The following is a 17,293-nucleotide window of genomic DNA, read 5'->3' as shown; positions in this document are numbered from 1 at the left end:
GACCACCACACATGGAAAATTTGGCTGATACCAGGAAGAAGTCGTGCCTTAGGTACGGAAATTTTTATTCCATGAAATACTGCTTCTATTCCTATTTTCAGTTGCCCTTTTGCTGACATAATTTTATTGTTCTTTATTCACTTCCCAAATTTCATGTATCCCATGACATTGAGATGGAACTTGTTTTTAAGCAATAGTTTCATAACTACACTGAAAATTTGCACCCTCTTGCCACGTCTAAAATATAGCTGACTATACTGCTTGCTTCATCTGTATCATGTATTACATGACATTTTACACAGCATTTTTCAAGAAATCATCTAATCAAGTTTTCTCACTGAAGTTGTCATGCTCTATCCACTAGCGTCAAAGCCACTCAGCACAGCTACCTTAAATAGGAGCTGAATTTTTTTCTGCAAATTTCACCAGAAAATCTTACTGCACTCTTTAGGGGTACATTGAAGCTGCAAATCTTACACTGCCATAGAATTACAGTAACTTTCCCACTTCCTAGTATTTTGTCATTTTAGTGTGTCCAAGTTGAACATCATTGGCTACAGCACAAAAATAATAGCTTTAAATCTTGTGCTATTTAAAAAATTGGATAAATGAAGTGGTAATCATCCAGTAACAAACAGGCAAAAGAGGAAAAAAAAAAAAGTTCAGAAATATCAGAAAGTGCCGCTCAATATAACTATTTCCACTGTATGGAAGAATTAAAAGCAGGAGGAGCTACAGCCCTATTTCTGTTGCGTTTATATTCCGCACAGGGCATTTGCCCCGCTCTCGTTTTTCTTTTGTTCAGTAGTAGAGCAGGAGCTCCACCTTGTGTTCTGTGATACTCATGTCGACATCAGTCTGCATTGTTGTTGCCTCAAGAAGACAGAAGAGACCGCTGAACAGTAGTTACGGTTTTTTCCCGTATCTGGTAGACAAGTGCATTGATGCTAAAGTGGATATACTTTTCATGTATTTTCAAGACGTGTGCTCGTTTCAAAAACTTGAAATTCTGTTCAAATCCACCTCCCTTTGTTCCCACCTAACGAGTACAAGGTTGGAGCCGGCTCAGCAAGTTTATGGCTGCCAAGTGAAATTTGACTCTGCTGTAGGAGAAACCAGACTCTTACTTCTAGCACAGATCAGAATCAGATCACAGATCACTGGGACTTCACAGAGAAAGGCACCAATTCAGGGGAGATGCCTTGGATGTTACAGTCATTTTGTAAAAGATCAAAGGAGAATGTACTCGACTGCTCCGTCAAGGCGCAGTACATGTCTGAAAATCTGATCACTAGATCATCTAGCCAAATAAGACAGATGTAGTCCCACAAGAAGCATACAGCTTTCTTAGTCTTTATAGCTGGGACAGAGAATAGATCTTAAAAGTGCCCAGGCAAGGACATGGTATCAGCAGCAGGTACAATTCAGTGAAAGCTATCGTCAGTATATTTGGAGCCATGCAGGTATCGAGCACAGTACTGGCATCAAAACAGAAAATGAGCCCAAGGCAGAAGCACCAAACAAACACCAAAGGCCTCCTGAAGCATCACAATCCCTCTTCCATAAAACATGAGGGATACACATACCATACCACCTCTCTGTGAAGAGCACATGAAATCAAAGATAGGCTTCTCAAGTTATGAGAACAAGGACTTGAAGTTAAGACGTTTCTAAGTACAATAATGGCAATTTTTATTAATGCCTGGGAGGATGACCAGAGGTCAATACATCCTGAGATGATACAGAGGTCAATAGTGCCAAACTTAGGTCTGATGTACCTGAAACATAATCTACAATGAAAGAACAGTTGAAGTAATATTATTCGGGTTCCTTGATTCCCAACTTGCTGTCGACACCAGATTAATCATCAGTAACATATATCCAGCACCAGAGCCAAGGCAGTCTGAATACAGCATATTATACAATCTCTGATATTGTAGTCACTTCTCCTGTTTTAGTATATGAAATTGACACAAACACTCCAAGTTATAGTATCAGACAATCAAATCTGATAATCCTTTAAACCTTCATGGTAAATTCAAGCGTGAAGGGGAAGGAAGAGTTAGGAAATCTTAGTATATTCAGACTGGACAAGAGACAGCAGGAACCTCTGGTCTCAGGATTGGCTTTGAGAAGACTGACGTTTATCAGCATCAGAGATTTTCACATTGTACAAAAGTTGTGGCTGAGCTCCAAGAACAAGAGGCAGATGCATTGCTAATTGTGCCACAACCTTCAAAACAGTCATCTGGAGATTCTGATCGTTCTTTTTGAGATTTGAGAGGCTGAGGCCGATTTTTCTACAACACGCTCTTTGACAAGGCAACAAAGAAACTGGTGGTAGAAAATACGCCAATAGGATAGTAGAAATTTGTAGAGTGAAATGACTTTGTATTGGGTCTGGCTGGGATGGAGTTAATTTTCTTCATAGCAGCTTCTATGGTTGTGTGTTTCAGATTTTTCTGATTCAGATCAAAACAATGCTGATAACACACTAATGTTTTAGTTATCGCTGAACAATGCTTGCATAGCACCAAGGCCTTCTCTGTTTCTCACTCTGCCCACTGCCATGGACAGATTGGGGAGGAGGGGGGGGGGAGGGGTGTCTGAACAAGAGGTTGGGAGGGGACAAAGCCAGGCAAATGTCCTGAAATAGCCAAATTATATTCCATGCCATATAACATCATGCTCAGCAACAAAAAGGGAGAGGTAGGGGTTGAGGGAGTTAGCCATCTTTTGCTCTGGAACTGGCTGGACATTGGTCTGCCCATGAGAGGTGATGAGCGATTGCCTTTGGAACATTTGTTTTCTTTCTCTCTTCCTCCACTTCTCCTTCACTAACTAAACAACCTTTTATCTCGACCCACAAGTTTTCTCACCTGTACTTTTCCTTTCCTCTTCCCTATCCCACTGTGGATGGGCAGGGAGAAGCAACCAAGTGGCTGTGTGGGTTAAGCCCGTTAGGCAGCTAAGTGCCACAACAGGCCCAAGACACACTTGTGCACTGAGAATGCTATTAATTCTACAGGAAGCTCTATCTGTTGAGACTGGATGCTTTTTATGTGTACATTCACTCAGAGTGTACCCATGGATTATCACTCAAAAACCAAATTCATACTGTCCAGACCAGAGGAAACATCTGTGTTTGCTTTTACCTCAAGCTAACCAGCTGACAAAACTCCTCTCCCCACACATGATCTTCTTGCAACAGAGTCAGTAGGATAAGGCAGAGACAGAGGGGCAGATAAGACTACAACTATAATCTTCGTTATATATTTTCATAATAAATATTTTTCATTATAACTTCTTAGTTATAATAAAGGTCTTTCAATTGCTCCTAAATTCAGCTACAGGCAGTACAGGCACTGTTTATTAATAGAAACACTTTCTTATAGACTACCATTTCTTATTCCATCCCTCACTTAAGAGGCATCCTAAAGTCTACAGCTTAGCATACCTGACCACTGCTATTAACCACCGATTCCTGTAACTTGAGACTGCTGTAACCCAGTGTTTGACTGAGGCCTGAAACCACAGGAATCCAGCGTGGTCTGTAATGCTAGATGTTATTAGTTTACTACGAACAAAAATGCTCCACTTTTTTTCTTAAAGAAATATCCTAATCAAAATCAACTGTTTTACCTGTTGAAGCCATCCCCTGTGGTAGATCACTTCAAATTCCATAAGAACTTTTGCTACTTTGTTGTAGTTGCGGATTATGCGCTTCCCATCTGGTGTTTGCAGAACAGCCGGGTGCTGCTGGAAAGACTCCATGGGCTCCTGGATCCTGTGGAATAGGTGGCGTGCCCACAAGATCTTACCAGCTATCGGAGGCAGATTACGAGCCAGTGGAGGGTCGTGCTTCTGCTTAGTGTAGATCTTGCAGACTGTTTCTATGTCATGACCATAGTTTTGAAGTACTTTCTGATACTTTTCATCAATGCCAAGATTCGGGATTTGCAATCTGCAAAAATAATCATTAAAAAAATTCCTTCAATACTTCTGAAATTCTTCTGATGCATTGTTGGAAAATACAGTCGTTCCAGATTCCTTTGCATTCTTTAGAAAATAACTATTTTAGCAGCAGAGTTTTCACCAAAGCTTGAACAAATGCTGTCACAACCTGATTCCAAGCAACCAAGATTTAGACCAGATGATAAAAGTTTCCAAGTAAGCCTACACATTTTCTGTTTTGTCACTGTTTTCAAACACTGAGCTAAAATTATGTGCAGCAAACTCTAACCAATCCACCTCTAGCAGTCTACTCCATTAAACAGAATATTATAAGAAAACTGATGCAATAAAGATGGAGGCTGCTTTGCAACAACGCGAATTTAGTAGAAAAATGTCATTGTTTCCTAATACAAGTGTTTTATTCTCTCCTAACTGCACTGTGGTAACAAATTTATGCCCTTGTTCAAGGACAAATCTAAGGCAAACATGCTAAAAGCCATCAAGTATTACTGTACTTATGTTAATTTTGAAAGATGAAGTTCAAATTCCATTTATATTTTGCATTTAGCGATACAAAAAAATATGGGTTTCATTCACCCACACTGCTGAGAAGACATCCCTTAACAGAGCTGAACAGTTGAGTGAGAGGAGGTTGGGTTGTTTTTTGTTTGTACTTAAGGAGATGCATTCTGCTCTGCTTCCCCCTTCCCACCACCCTCGAAATGTTATTTCCATTGCCTGGCAGAATTCTAGCAATCTAGATAAGACATAGTACCTTTCAAATTTCTTCAACATACTCAGTGCTCTTTCAGTGTTCAGAGTATTTTCAAAGGTGAAGTCCATGAAAATCCTTAATTGATCCTGAAGGAGAGCAAATAATTCTACAGCAGAGAACTACATAAAAGCACACACCTCAAATATGCCAGGTATTATTTGAGAGAATTCATCATGCACTATACTAGAACATAATTTGTTTATATGAAACTATTCTCAATAAGTATCAATTTTCCCTTTCTTCCTCCCTCAAGAATTAAACAAAATACAACCACCTTTCAAGGCATTCTCTTTCCAAGTTCCCACTGTAGCTGTACAATCAACAAAAGCAATTGTATCCTCAAATGATCCACCATGCTGAGAGCCCTCAAAGAATGCTTGCTTACCTCTTTGGCAGCCAAAGCCAGCCAAGCATTTATTTTACTTTTTTTCTTCTACTTTTCCTTCCACCAACTTGTGACTTCAGAACTATGGGAAAGTTAATTATCTGACTTATTTGTGCTATGCTCCCACTCATCCAATGAAAGAATCCATTTTTGTGTTATTCTTGCTAGCATAACTTCCAAATAAAGTATAGTAATAAAAAATACTTTTGTTGGAGGCCCACAAGGCCCTTCCTGGCCTATTCCATGAATCTGGCCTGAAAGTTAGATAATAAATGTAAGCTTTAAAGTGCAGATACGTTAGAATAATTTTTCAGTTTCAGAATACAAACTTTGAGATTTACATAATTTGTTTGGTGGTAACTCAGTGGTATCATTGCTTTCATGAGGATTAATCAGTAAATTAAATTCTTATTTGAATCATAAAACCTACATGAAGATCATTTATCTCTTTGCAAAACTCTTCATAGTCTTGGTCAAAATCAGGCTTCCGTTGATCCAAGAAATCGTAATGCCTTTTCTTCATGATGTCAACAATGCCCTAAACAGTTTCACAGAATAAGAAAATTATCACCAAAAACTTGTCCTATCAAAAAGTCTTGCCACAACAAAATATTTAGCACAATGGGCTGTGCACGTTCACATTGTACCTTTGCCATTAGTTACCAGCATTTGTTGAGCAATAAAAGCAAACAATTTGAATGACATATTTGCAGGAAACAAGTTGGTGCAATGGCCATATGAATTTTATTTATATTACTTACTTCTGTTTTAAGTCAATTAGAACTGACAGAAAATTCAGAGTCTTGCTTTTCATCCAAGACATTTGTTACCCATGAAATATTCTCTCATTAAGAGGTTCATTATTTCTGTTTAGAAGTTAACAAACTTCAACATAGGAAAAGATTTTCACATTAGTATTTTCCATGTCTTTACATTGACTGATTCCGTGGAAAGACAGGCTATTCAAAAGTCACAGTAAGATGCAGCCCATCACCAGCCGGGATTTATTATTCCTGGCTTCTCTTACATAGCTGCTGTCCACTCAAATGAAAGTACATCTTAATCAGCATCTCCCTTGAGCTGTACACACAGTTAGATTTCTAATGATGAAACACTGTTCAACATCCTAGTAGTTTACCACACTACAGCTATAAAGCTCAACATATTTTCAGCCAGCAGACTTCCACCATTTTATTACAAGTCAACTGAACTTCAATTTTATTGCTTTGCTGTAAATGAAAATTCCATCTTTTCCTCTAAAAACAAAAAATCCCAGACAGCAACTAACTGGTAAAGCATAAAGAACTGCAACATCATAACTTCCTATTGTAAAAATTTTTCGTCATATAATCAGTCACGTAACTATAGCAATGGTCCGTGTCAAATACTGCAGTACTTCAATTTTATCACTGTTAAAAAAAGTACAATCAGTTTCTGCCCTTTATGGACACTATCCAGAACCTTCCGTGTAGTATTTTCTACCTAAGCATGTCTAATTTCCCCTTACCCCCCACCCCTAAATGAAATTGACTTCACAGTAACTAGGTCTTACATAAAGCTCTTACTTTAGGACTTAAGCGTTGCAATGGATAATGTGGTATAACTGTACAGAGTTCGCAGACTGCATCACAGTCTGGGCTAATGGTCACAAGTGGCTTTTCAAATACAAATGTCCCAAATAAATGAGACTTCTGTATTCCAGCCTACCAAAATAGTATCTTCATAGCACAATCTGAAAATTCTCAGCAACTTGAGTTGCTCAGAAGCCTGCTGGCACAGCTTTAGAGAGCAGCTCTCAGTGAATGCAGCAAAATTTAGAGCAGCCCACACCTATCCTGCCCATGTGGAATAGTCTTGGACCGAGCTATCCGTCCAGTTGTGCCCTGGTTTCTCCTCAGAAGACTACAGAAGAGAACAAAGGAGAAAACTGGTTACTGCGAAGGATGCAGTCACCGAATCAAAACCCTGGACTGCAACAGGGAGTGAATCGAACCAGGATGGACTATGGAATGCTCACATTTTACTCTGCAGTTATTTAACTAAAGCAAAGTGATTTAGTCATGGCCATAACAACCACCTGTCTCTTCTCATCTTCTCTGCTTGCCTCCCAGCAATCTCATATTTACATTGTTAACCCGGTAATTTTAACACAACTTACAGACTTAATTTTTTTCTTTATAATCACTTTTTTAATTTTCATAATTACTTCTCATTTAAAGTTCAAGTCAGACTGATGGGATATCTAAAATTTACTGTGTACCTCATATTTGGTGATCATTCCTTCCAATCCCTCTATCTTAGACTCCTGTAGAACTGAGTAGGTTTTCATAGTATTGAAAACATCTATTATCTTTACCAGACGTCGATGAAAGGTTTCAAATTTTCCAAAGATATACATCTCACTAAAATCAAACTGTCTTTCAGCTGGATTTTGTTCCAATGACTCTTTTATATTGTGAAAGCAATTTTGATACTCCTAAAAACAAAGAAAATTTTAAAAGAATGTCAAGCATATAATAAAAGGCACTGTTATCAGCTAGAACAAAATTTATGCAGAAAGATATGATCCTAACTTGATAGCAAGTAGAAGTTTCATCAATAAACAATCACCATAAAGGCAATAACAGAATTTGTCTCTGAAAACTAACCCAACAATACCATTACAGGATCACATATACGTATAAATAACCCCACTTGGAGACAGTAATACAAAGAGCCCAAAGTTTCCTAAGCTGTTAGTGATTTAAATTTTAAGTTTTAATCTATTCATTTTCTGAAAGCTTTTGGAACGAATAAGACTCAAATAAAAACCTAATCCTTCAACACATTTTAATGCAGCAACTGGATAATTTGCTATATCTTTATAGCAATATACAAAATTACTGCTCATTGCTGATAATAAGATATCATAAATTTACACTAATAAAATTACACTAGAAGCATGCAAGATGTGTTGCTTCAGAAGGTGTCCAGATGAAGGTTTAGTCTTCCAAGCATGTACTATTAAGAAATCAATAAGTAATAATGGAGAGAACCTAATATGAACCTTCTGATATCTACAGGGAGGTTATGAAAAAGACAGAGCTAGGCTCTTCACAGTAACACGTGGACAGAGGCCAAGAGGTGATGGGCATAAACTGAAAGAGAAGGTGTTCTGACTGGATGCAAGGAGAAAATCTTTCACCCTAAGGACAGTCAAGCAATGAAAGAGGTTGCCCAGAAAGGCTGTGAAGTCTCTCCATTCCTGGAAAACTTCAAGACAGGACTTGGCAACCAAGTTTTTTCTCATAGCTGCCCCTGCTTTGGCTTTGAGCAAAACATTGAACTAGATACTTGCTGAGGACCTTTCCAAGCTGAATGATCCTTTTTAGAGAAACTCAGGCATAAAAATCCAAGTAATTTTCATATAAGAAGCACCATTAAGTTAAGCTAAGCAACAAAATCCCGTTCCTGGAAGATTGACGCTGGACTGCATTCCCTCTTAGCTTTAATATAAATGCTCCAGTTCCAAAGGGTATTTTTCAGTTGTTTCCTTTTTCCTTTGTTATCACATTTCTTCCGTATACAAAATAAAGTTTTCCTAATCATGTCCTCCTAAATCTCACCTTATAGTTTTCCACATGCTCTTCCCACCTACCTGTTTAAGTCTGATGGCTGCTTGTAGCTTTTCCATAACTCTCTCCCGAGGTTGATTCCAGATGGTGGCTGTATTGTTGTTTGTAACGTAAGATTTACAAGCTGTGATCATCTGATTGGTCACCTAAAAGCAGTTTTAACCTTGTGAAAAAAAACATTTCAAGACAATGCAGATCTGTCCTTTCTTTCAGTCTCACCCCATACCTCCGACTCTACCGGCCTAAAGCCTGCAAAATAACAATACCAAATACCAGCAACATAAACAAACTGTCCTTGCAATGTCCATCCTCCAGACCAGTACACCACCAAAATGTTGTTGAGTAACTACGCTCATCCTAAACCTACACACTTGTACCAACCTTGAAATGACATTGAGGACTACAAAGTTATAAGCCTTTAGCACTTCAGAAAGCAAAGGTAAAATCAAGGGCTGATGAGACTATTATCATTAAGGAATAGGTTGTCCTTCCAACTCCATGTCCTTCTTGATTTCCTAAGAGAGTTTAGGGGCTATATAAACTTAATTGGTTCTACAAAAAATGTTTAACCACAGGTAAAACTCATTCTAACAAAAACTTCCTCGGTCCATTCATGTCAGGGTTGAGATTACCCCTGATCTTCAAGAAGTCTAAAAAATTCTTACAACTTTCTTACAGAGAGTAAAATGAGTTCTAAGTTTGAAGTAGTTTTATCACTATTTCCAATTCTCTATATATTCAAAAAGCAGCATTAAATTGACCAAAATGCTGTCTTTTGAATTGCATGGTCCCTTTGTGTTTTCTGTCTTTCACTCAAGCAAAAACATACACTAAAAAAAAAAAAAATCTGTGAAAATTTCCTTTTACGCTGTAGCACTGACCTTCACAAACAGCGAGGATATCTTTTCAGACGTGTTGTAATACTGAGAGATACTCTGAATCATTTTAATTGCATTTATGAGTCCTGGAATAGCATCCACCATGGACACCTGAAAAGAAACACACAGTCTGAATTCTGCTCAGGACTTCTGTTACCATACATGAGCTTGACACCTAATTACAGAACCCAGGAGCATTATGAATGTGGTCTTCCCAACACTTCTGCCTCTCTTTCCCTGGGCCTCTCCTGCAGAGCTGCCTGTCCTACTTCAGCTTCCAAGCTCTATGATTCAATTTCGGGGAAAAATTTTCACTAGAGTCTTGGCTGGAAGAATTCTGAAACCTGATGTAACCTTCCGTATAAAAAGAGCCCCAAAATTGTATAGCAGTCATTTGAACAAAGGAACTATGAAGAACAACTTTCCTACAGTACTGGCATTTAGATCATAAAAAGTGATATATGACAGATGAAGTGCCTGGGAGATGACCTTATAGCCCATTCTCTGGGGTGCGGGTGCCCAGATGCCAGTAGCGGGGTGGGCCTCTGTGTGTGGGGGCCGGGGCCGCCCCATGCCGGACACAGTCAGTTCCCACCGGCTCCAACGGCCCCACCGCAGGGCACAGCTGAACCTCTCAGCCGCGGGCGGGCACCGCGGGGAAAGCCTGTGTCAGAAAGGGCAAAACGCTGCCCGGCAGCCGGGGCTGAGGGAAACCGGGGGAGAAACAGCCCTGCCAGACCCGAGGGAAGTGCTCCAGGCTGCTGCAGCCCCTAAAAGAATCCCGGTGGAAGGCTCCAGGCTGGAGCAGGGAAAAGTGTGAGGAGGCGGCAACAGCAGAGAGGAGCTGTCATGGACTGACCACAGCCCATCATACCCTGTCCCCCTGTGCCGCTCTGGGGGAGGAGGACACGAAGTCAAGAGTGAAGGGGTGAAGCCGAGCCTGGGATGTTTCTCACTACCTAAATCTATTTTCCCTAGCAATAAATTAAGTCACTTTTCCTCAGGTCAAGCCTGTTTTGCCCATGATGATAACAGGTAAGTGATGTCCTGTCTTTGTCTGAAAAATCCACAAGCTTTTTCATCCTGTATTCTATCCCTCATCCTGTTGAGAGGGGAGAGAAAGTGCTTGGGTGGGAGTTTAGCCCATAGCCAAGGTTAGCACACCACACACATTCTAATTCTCCATACCCTCTATGATTTTCAGTAAGTCTTGTGTACAAGAGAAAAGGCTATTACTAAACACTTTGAGGAGAAGCGTAATTTCAGAAGTCCAGCGGTCCTGTCTTCAGCCCATGAAGGGGCCAGATTGAAAGATTTTTTCAGACAGCTCCTCCTCATGGCCAAATCTCCAAAGCAATGACAGTTTCACGCTATTGGCAAACTGGTTTTCAACATTTTACAGGTAAATATCAGCAAGGAAAAAGGTCACACTCCACGCCTGGATGGCTTCCACCCCAAGTTCTACACCCTCTCAAAATTAAACATCTCTGAAGCTGGCACCACTTCTTCCTCAGTAAAAGCCAGCACGGGGAGCACAAAGCAGATCAAGTTCAACGGACCCTGCACAGTGCCAATATAGCAAGCTTGTTCACTTCAACTCTGTTTTGCATGGCTATCGTACTAGCCTTTCATCAGAGAGACTCAAGTGTCAGATTGGGAAACACTGAAAGAACACGCTGTTCTAACACCGTCCAGTAAATGCAAACAAACAGAGCCATACTGTGGTTGCCCAGAGCACTGTTTGGAAGCAATTTCACTTTGGGAAAAGTACGGAGAGAGAGAGAGCGGTAGGTAGGATGGTCAAAGCTTTGGGTCTTCATGGGTACTCATCATATTTCTCTGGCTAGTAAGGCACGTACAGTCAGTTGCAAAACCAGTTTTAATAAAAGCAACCATTTGCCACCTACTTTAGCAGATATGGGACAGTGAGAATCCTTCCTCCTATCCCATACTTTAGGTTGGCTGGGTTTGTTTACTGCTTGCTATGCTTGCCTCATCCTGTTACTATGGTATGAGAAGGTGATTTATATTTACACCTTAATATTTACACAACCATATTTATGTTTTCCTAACCCAAGAAGCTGAAAAATGCCTTATAAATGTTAGGCTAAGCATGACCTGGCCACCAATACAAAGTCAAAAGTCCAACCTTTGTCTTCAGCATAGTACCAGGTTCACTTTCACCCCCGCTTTTTCCCTTTTTGTCCTTTTTTCTTTTTTTTTTTTTTTAATCTCAAAGATTTCATTTTCTCCTATAGAACAGAATCCAGTTTCATCATCAGACTGAAAGCTTCATAGATACCACAACAAGGAAATAACAAGTACTTTATTTTGTAGCCAGAAATTCCCACTAGGCCACTTTCAGCATACCTGAACAAAGTCTCAAACTGGAGATTCATGCCTAAAATGCTATCTGTGTAATTTCCCAACTGATTCTACAAATTGCATTCATTTCAGTTTTCCCAAGAGATTTATGTTAAGAATTTAAAAGTTTTGCTTACAGGATCACTATTGTATAATGGGTCACAACATTTTTCCAGATAATATAGGTACTTCACGTTATCTTTAGCTTCATTTGCTGCATCTGTGATGCAAATATCCAACGCTCGCCAGTTCTAAGAATAGGAAGTTGAAAAAAAGTAAAACCACACATTTCAGAAAAAGTGTTTTGAGATCACTGTTTAGCCATTAGCCTTTAAACACATTTGAAAGCACAGATCTGTTACTTTAGAGTTACATTTGTTTACCCAAATGAGGAACAGGTCTTTGTTTTGCTTCAATAACTTGACTGTGAACACACAGTCAGTTTAGACTACTCAGCTCAACATGTTATGTCAGTAGAAGTGTCAAGTCAAGCTGCTGTGAAATACATAGGCATCATCTGTTAACTATTTTTGCTTGATGGACTGATGAATATATAAACCATGTATTTGTTTCACATGTGTCTCACTTTGATGAGCCAAGACTCTTTATTTTACTCAATATTTTCCTGTTTAGAATGGGTCTTTAACTTTGTTATGTCAATGTGAGAAGTTATAACCCTACAAGCAATTTTGACAGACACTGTAACAACATGAGAAAGATGTTAAAAAAGGGGGAGGTGGTTGTTTCCTTTTCGTTAACTACCCAGTTCATGAATTCAATTTCCTGATTGAATAATCAACTTTTCAAAGATTTATAAGCATTTATTTATGTTGAGCCACATGGATGAAGTACATTATCAGCCTTTAGACAAAGGGGATTCCCAGTCTTTTCCAATAAATTAAACTAGACTTAAACTTTACCTACTCAAGGTGAGGAATAAGGAAGGACAAAGAAAACAAAAGTCAAAGATGCTTCAAAATTTTCCCCACCAGCGATGTTATATACGTCACCAAAATGAACCAGGCTATACTGAGCATTTCTAGCCTTTGCATCTGTCATAATTCAAAACAGAAACCTTCAGCAGTTTGGATTTAGCAGCAGTGAGCACTCCAAGCACTGCCTTCACATCTGGGCTCTTCAGCTGGTCCGTAAGGTAGTTGAATTTTGACAATCTTTTTTTCCAGTAATCAAGCTCTGCTCGTGGTCCAAGGTCATCAGCTTCCTTTCTCAACTGGTTGTTTTCTGCAAGAACCTTTTATCATACAGTAATATTAGTGACTGATGTTAATATCTTTATCTGCATGGATTAATTCAACTCCCAGTATTAACCTCCTGTGATAAATTACCTATCTCAGCCAGCACCTCACATAAGAGACTTTAATTTTAGGACTTTTTAGTCTTGTATTAATGAGGGAATAGCATCTCAAGAACACTGTTCATTACATTTTCTACAAATAACCTGCAAAGTACATTTCAAAGTATGATTTTGACCACTGAGAAGTGGTCACTGAATTCTTGTGTTACTTTTGCTTTCATTAAATCCACTAGGAACCGCAAACTGTTTCCTACTTTGATTTCTTGGCTAAGGTGAATCTTTGGCAGCAGTTTATTTGTTGTAAGAAGTAGAGATGCTCACCTTAGTAACCATGATACAAGCATAGACTTTCCCCAACGCAATATGGATACAAGGAGCTAACAGTAAATGTTAAAGGTAAAAATAAGAAGGAGCATATTTACTGTGATCCTTCTCCAGAGGGTAATCCAACTACCAGCAACCAGCTACTTCAGAATATTCTGAATTTAAGATTACTTTAGATTGCTTTAGTTTGCTTCACAACATTCTTTTAATAAACACAATATTCACTGAAAAATGTTAATAGCTGTAACAGATTCTACAAAATATTTGACAACGCTTCAGTCACAACAACTAGAAGAGTGAATCGCAGATCTATATTAATGCTGAATATGTGAAAGCTTGGATTGTGAATGTAATGAATGTATTTTAAAAACATAACTTTGAAATGGTAAAAGAGCTCCTTTGACTATTTTGCAATGCATCACTCAAGATTTTGAGGATTAAAGTAGATCCAGGTGCACTTCAAACTACTCAGAAGGCTTTGTTATCTCTCATCAGCTCAGTGCGTTCAGCTTTTCTCTCTGAGCAGGATAACACGGATTAAAATAATTTCTGTCCGCTTCCTTATGTTTCCTGTACAAGGTGAAGAGGAAACTGGGGAAGTTTACACAGAAAAGATAACCACAAAATGTTACTGATTTAAAAACAAAAAATTCGGCTTACAAAATCTCTGAATTCAAATTGTTAGAGACTGGGAGAATATCGATAGGAAGTACTGCTGTCAGCTCACTCTGCTTTTATACTCTTCTCCAGCATCCACTTTTGCCCATTGTCAGAGAGATGTCGTTGGTTTAAAAGGACCTCTAATCCAAACCCATAACGGCTACTTTTTGTGATAATTCATTTATAAAGGATGAAGCCATGTTCCTAAGAGGCAAGACAAACTCAAGTCCTCTATGGAACCAGGTGATGTGGGGACAGAATTGTTATGTAGCAATAAGTTATTATAGGCTTAACTATATAAGATATGCCTCTGCTTGCTCATACCCCTCATTGTAAGTGGTAATAAAGTGTCCTCATGAACCTTGTCATTTGTCAAGGCTTTCCTTTCCTAAAAAGCAAAAAACATAGCTATGAAAACTTCTGTCCAGTCAAAGATTACACTTCAAATCCCTCATACAATAAAGAACAAGAAGCATTGAATGTCAACTCAAAGCATGGCTCCCTTCTTCCTCCAGTTTGTGAGCAAATCTAAATTCTCAAGTTTGGTATTAGAATCCAGCAATTCCAAGAATTAAACTAAACTATCCTGTCACCAAAAAATAACGCACAACTGAAATGTCTCAGTAACATCTGGGTTCATTAGACTAAAGACATGTCTTACTTTGCTAAATTAACAATAGCAAATGCTTTAATGACTTTTTTTTTATTTGCTATTTCACAATAGGTGAGTTGCGAAAGAAAATAGAGTAAATCTTTTGTGCAGTTAATTGCATTCTCCCCACTGGTTTCAGATCATACATTTATAAATTAAAGATATTCTGTTTTTTTTTTTTTATTTATTTTCTTTCTTCCTTTTAAGAGGTACAGACTTTAATAAAGAAGATTCTTTCATGGAACTCATTTCTTAATTTGCAAATAAACATATTTCTCTGATAACGTCTTAGCAATAATTTCTACAGGCAGAACAGAGAATAAGCAAGCAACTTAGTTCCCATTTTTGCAAGTTTAAAAGTTATTCATGCTGTACTCTTCTTTAATGTCTGCCTGTACAAACACTACAGAACTTGTTTTCTCGAGACTTCTATGTTTTACCTTGGATTGCTTTCCAACTGATGCACAGGACCACAAGAAGTTGATATTAATTTCATGCAGTAACTCAATTGGTAGTTGGATTTCTTTCTGAAAAGAAACTTAAGATCTATGCTATATAGTCTACAAAGGACCTGCTTCAGAGATTAAAAAAAATGAATTAGAAATCTCATCTACATTTTTTAATTTTATCTGCACTTAAAACAAGTGCAGTGACCTTACAATACTTCTAACCACATGAAGAGGTTCCACCAGCCCAATGTTTTCTCTTTAAGATGGGCTGATTATCAAAACCAGGGAACTAAGCTTCCAAATACATGTGTACACTCCATTGGCTAGTAGACAGAAAAAGCTCTCTGTAATATTCTCATTGAGAAGAAAAAGCACAGAACACATGCCAGCAGTACGTCAAAATATAGGGATTGATCACATCTACCTTTATAGAAAGGTAGCTATATGCCAACAGGATTAAACTCATCATCTGCCAATACACAGATGTTGTCATATTTCACATTCATCCAGTGTATCACCTGTTCAATTTGTTTGGTCCACCCTTTCATGCAGACTTCTATTCTTTCGAGACAGTCTATGCTGTTAGCCACCATCAGGTAATCTGAAGGTCCTCTTAGAGTTTTCAGGTCATATGTTTCACATTTCCTCAGAACAACCTAAAACAAGTTAAAAAAAAAAAAAAAAAAAAAAAACAAACACAAAAAACCCTGAAATGCTGAAATGTTCATGGCAAATAAGCCAGGAACTTTAAAAAGTAACTGGTTTCTCCTCTTGGGGTCTCTCACTTCATATTCCCACTTCAGTATAAATTCAACTGGTTTGAGCCAGAATTTGACTCCAGAATCTGGACAATTCACCAACTTTACAGCTGTGCTCTCAGCCTTTGTGAAGAAAATGGCACAAGTAGGAACTAACAGTTAAAGCAACAGTTTGTCATATCATTCTTGATTTAAGAAAGGCCACAGCCATTGAACAGTCAAGAAGTTAATAGCTCAAAAGAACTGGCACTAGAAGAAACAATAGCAGAAGCAGCTGCAGAATTGTTAAAGCCACAAACTTTCAGAGACATTAAAGCCACAGTTCAGTGTATAACGTATTACTGATGACAACAAAAGTGAGGTTTTTTTTTTCTCCAGTTTAACAAAAGCAACTTTTAGTGAGTATTCTACAACAGCAGCTAATTCAAAAGCTCCAGAACAAGAGATATTCTATAGCTAACTCAGTTTCTAGTTACCATATGAACATATTACCTTTTCCAACAGACTTTGCTGAGTTCCTGATAGCACATTAACAAATGCTTCAAGGGAACCGAGAAAGTCTTGCTTAATATTGGAAGCTTGTTGAGGTTCACCAAGTTCAACCCAGCCACGGTCCATAGTCTGTAAGGCTGGAATGAAGATTTCTGATATCAACTGCTCAACACTTTTTAGTAAGCCATCTCGACCTACATTCATCATATTAAAATTTACTTCCTGTAAAAGAAATACAATACGTGTTAAAACAGAAAACAAAACTTTGCCATCATTATATTTATTCCAGTTCTATTGCCTTGAGCATCTCAAAAATTACTAGTGTGTACAAGTGCTCTTCAAGCAATAACAGCACAATTCGCCCTAGCAGAGGCTACAAGATTTGCACAGGGTCACAGTTTCTCATACAAAACTGAGAAAAAGATCTGAAAACACTTCCAAAATATAATGACAGTATAAGAGACCTCTGTTTATAATGTTCAGTTTACATGCATGAGTAAAATTATTCCAGACTGCCACTTCTAAAGCTACCAGAATTATATTTTTTAATATATTCGTACATACTGATATATATATATATATATATAGGCAGAGATCAATGCACATAAGAGCCTTAGACACCAAAAGAATTATGAACTACAGTTAATTCTGACTAGCAGTTGCCTAAAGATTT

General features: G+C 38.4%; 1 protein-coding gene across 1 annotated transcript in view; it reads right to left on the bottom strand.

The window, feature by feature from the left end:
• Nucleotides 1-17,293, bottom strand: part of DNAH5 (dynein axonemal heavy chain 5) — a gene marked incomplete at both ends in the record, with an annotated part of 140,940 nt that overhangs the window by 112,007 nt on the left and 11,640 nt on the right. The window contains 10 exons of the mRNA XM_082499404.1: nucleotides 3,643-3,964; nucleotides 4,730-4,815; nucleotides 5,545-5,652; nucleotides 7,375-7,590; nucleotides 8,752-8,874; nucleotides 9,610-9,717; nucleotides 12,108-12,221; nucleotides 13,046-13,222; nucleotides 15,889-16,026; nucleotides 16,621-16,842. Coding sequence (XP_082355530.1) covers nucleotides 3,643-3,964; nucleotides 4,730-4,815; nucleotides 5,545-5,652; nucleotides 7,375-7,590; nucleotides 8,752-8,874; nucleotides 9,610-9,717; nucleotides 12,108-12,221; nucleotides 13,046-13,222; nucleotides 15,889-16,026; nucleotides 16,621-16,842 — 1,614 coding nt within the window. The remainder of the gene's footprint in view (nucleotides 1-3,642; nucleotides 3,965-4,729; nucleotides 4,816-5,544; nucleotides 5,653-7,374; nucleotides 7,591-8,751; nucleotides 8,875-9,609; nucleotides 9,718-12,107; nucleotides 12,222-13,045; nucleotides 13,223-15,888; nucleotides 16,027-16,620; nucleotides 16,843-17,293) is intronic.

The sequence above is a fragment of the Vanellus vanellus genome (assembly GCF_965231255.1).
Source record: "Vanellus vanellus genome assembly, chromosome: 2".
NCBI classification, from domain to species: domain Eukaryota; kingdom Metazoa; phylum Chordata; class Aves; order Charadriiformes; family Charadriidae; genus Vanellus; species Vanellus vanellus.
Note: the sequence above shows the minus strand (reverse complement) of the source record. Positions and strands in the feature narration are given on the sequence as shown.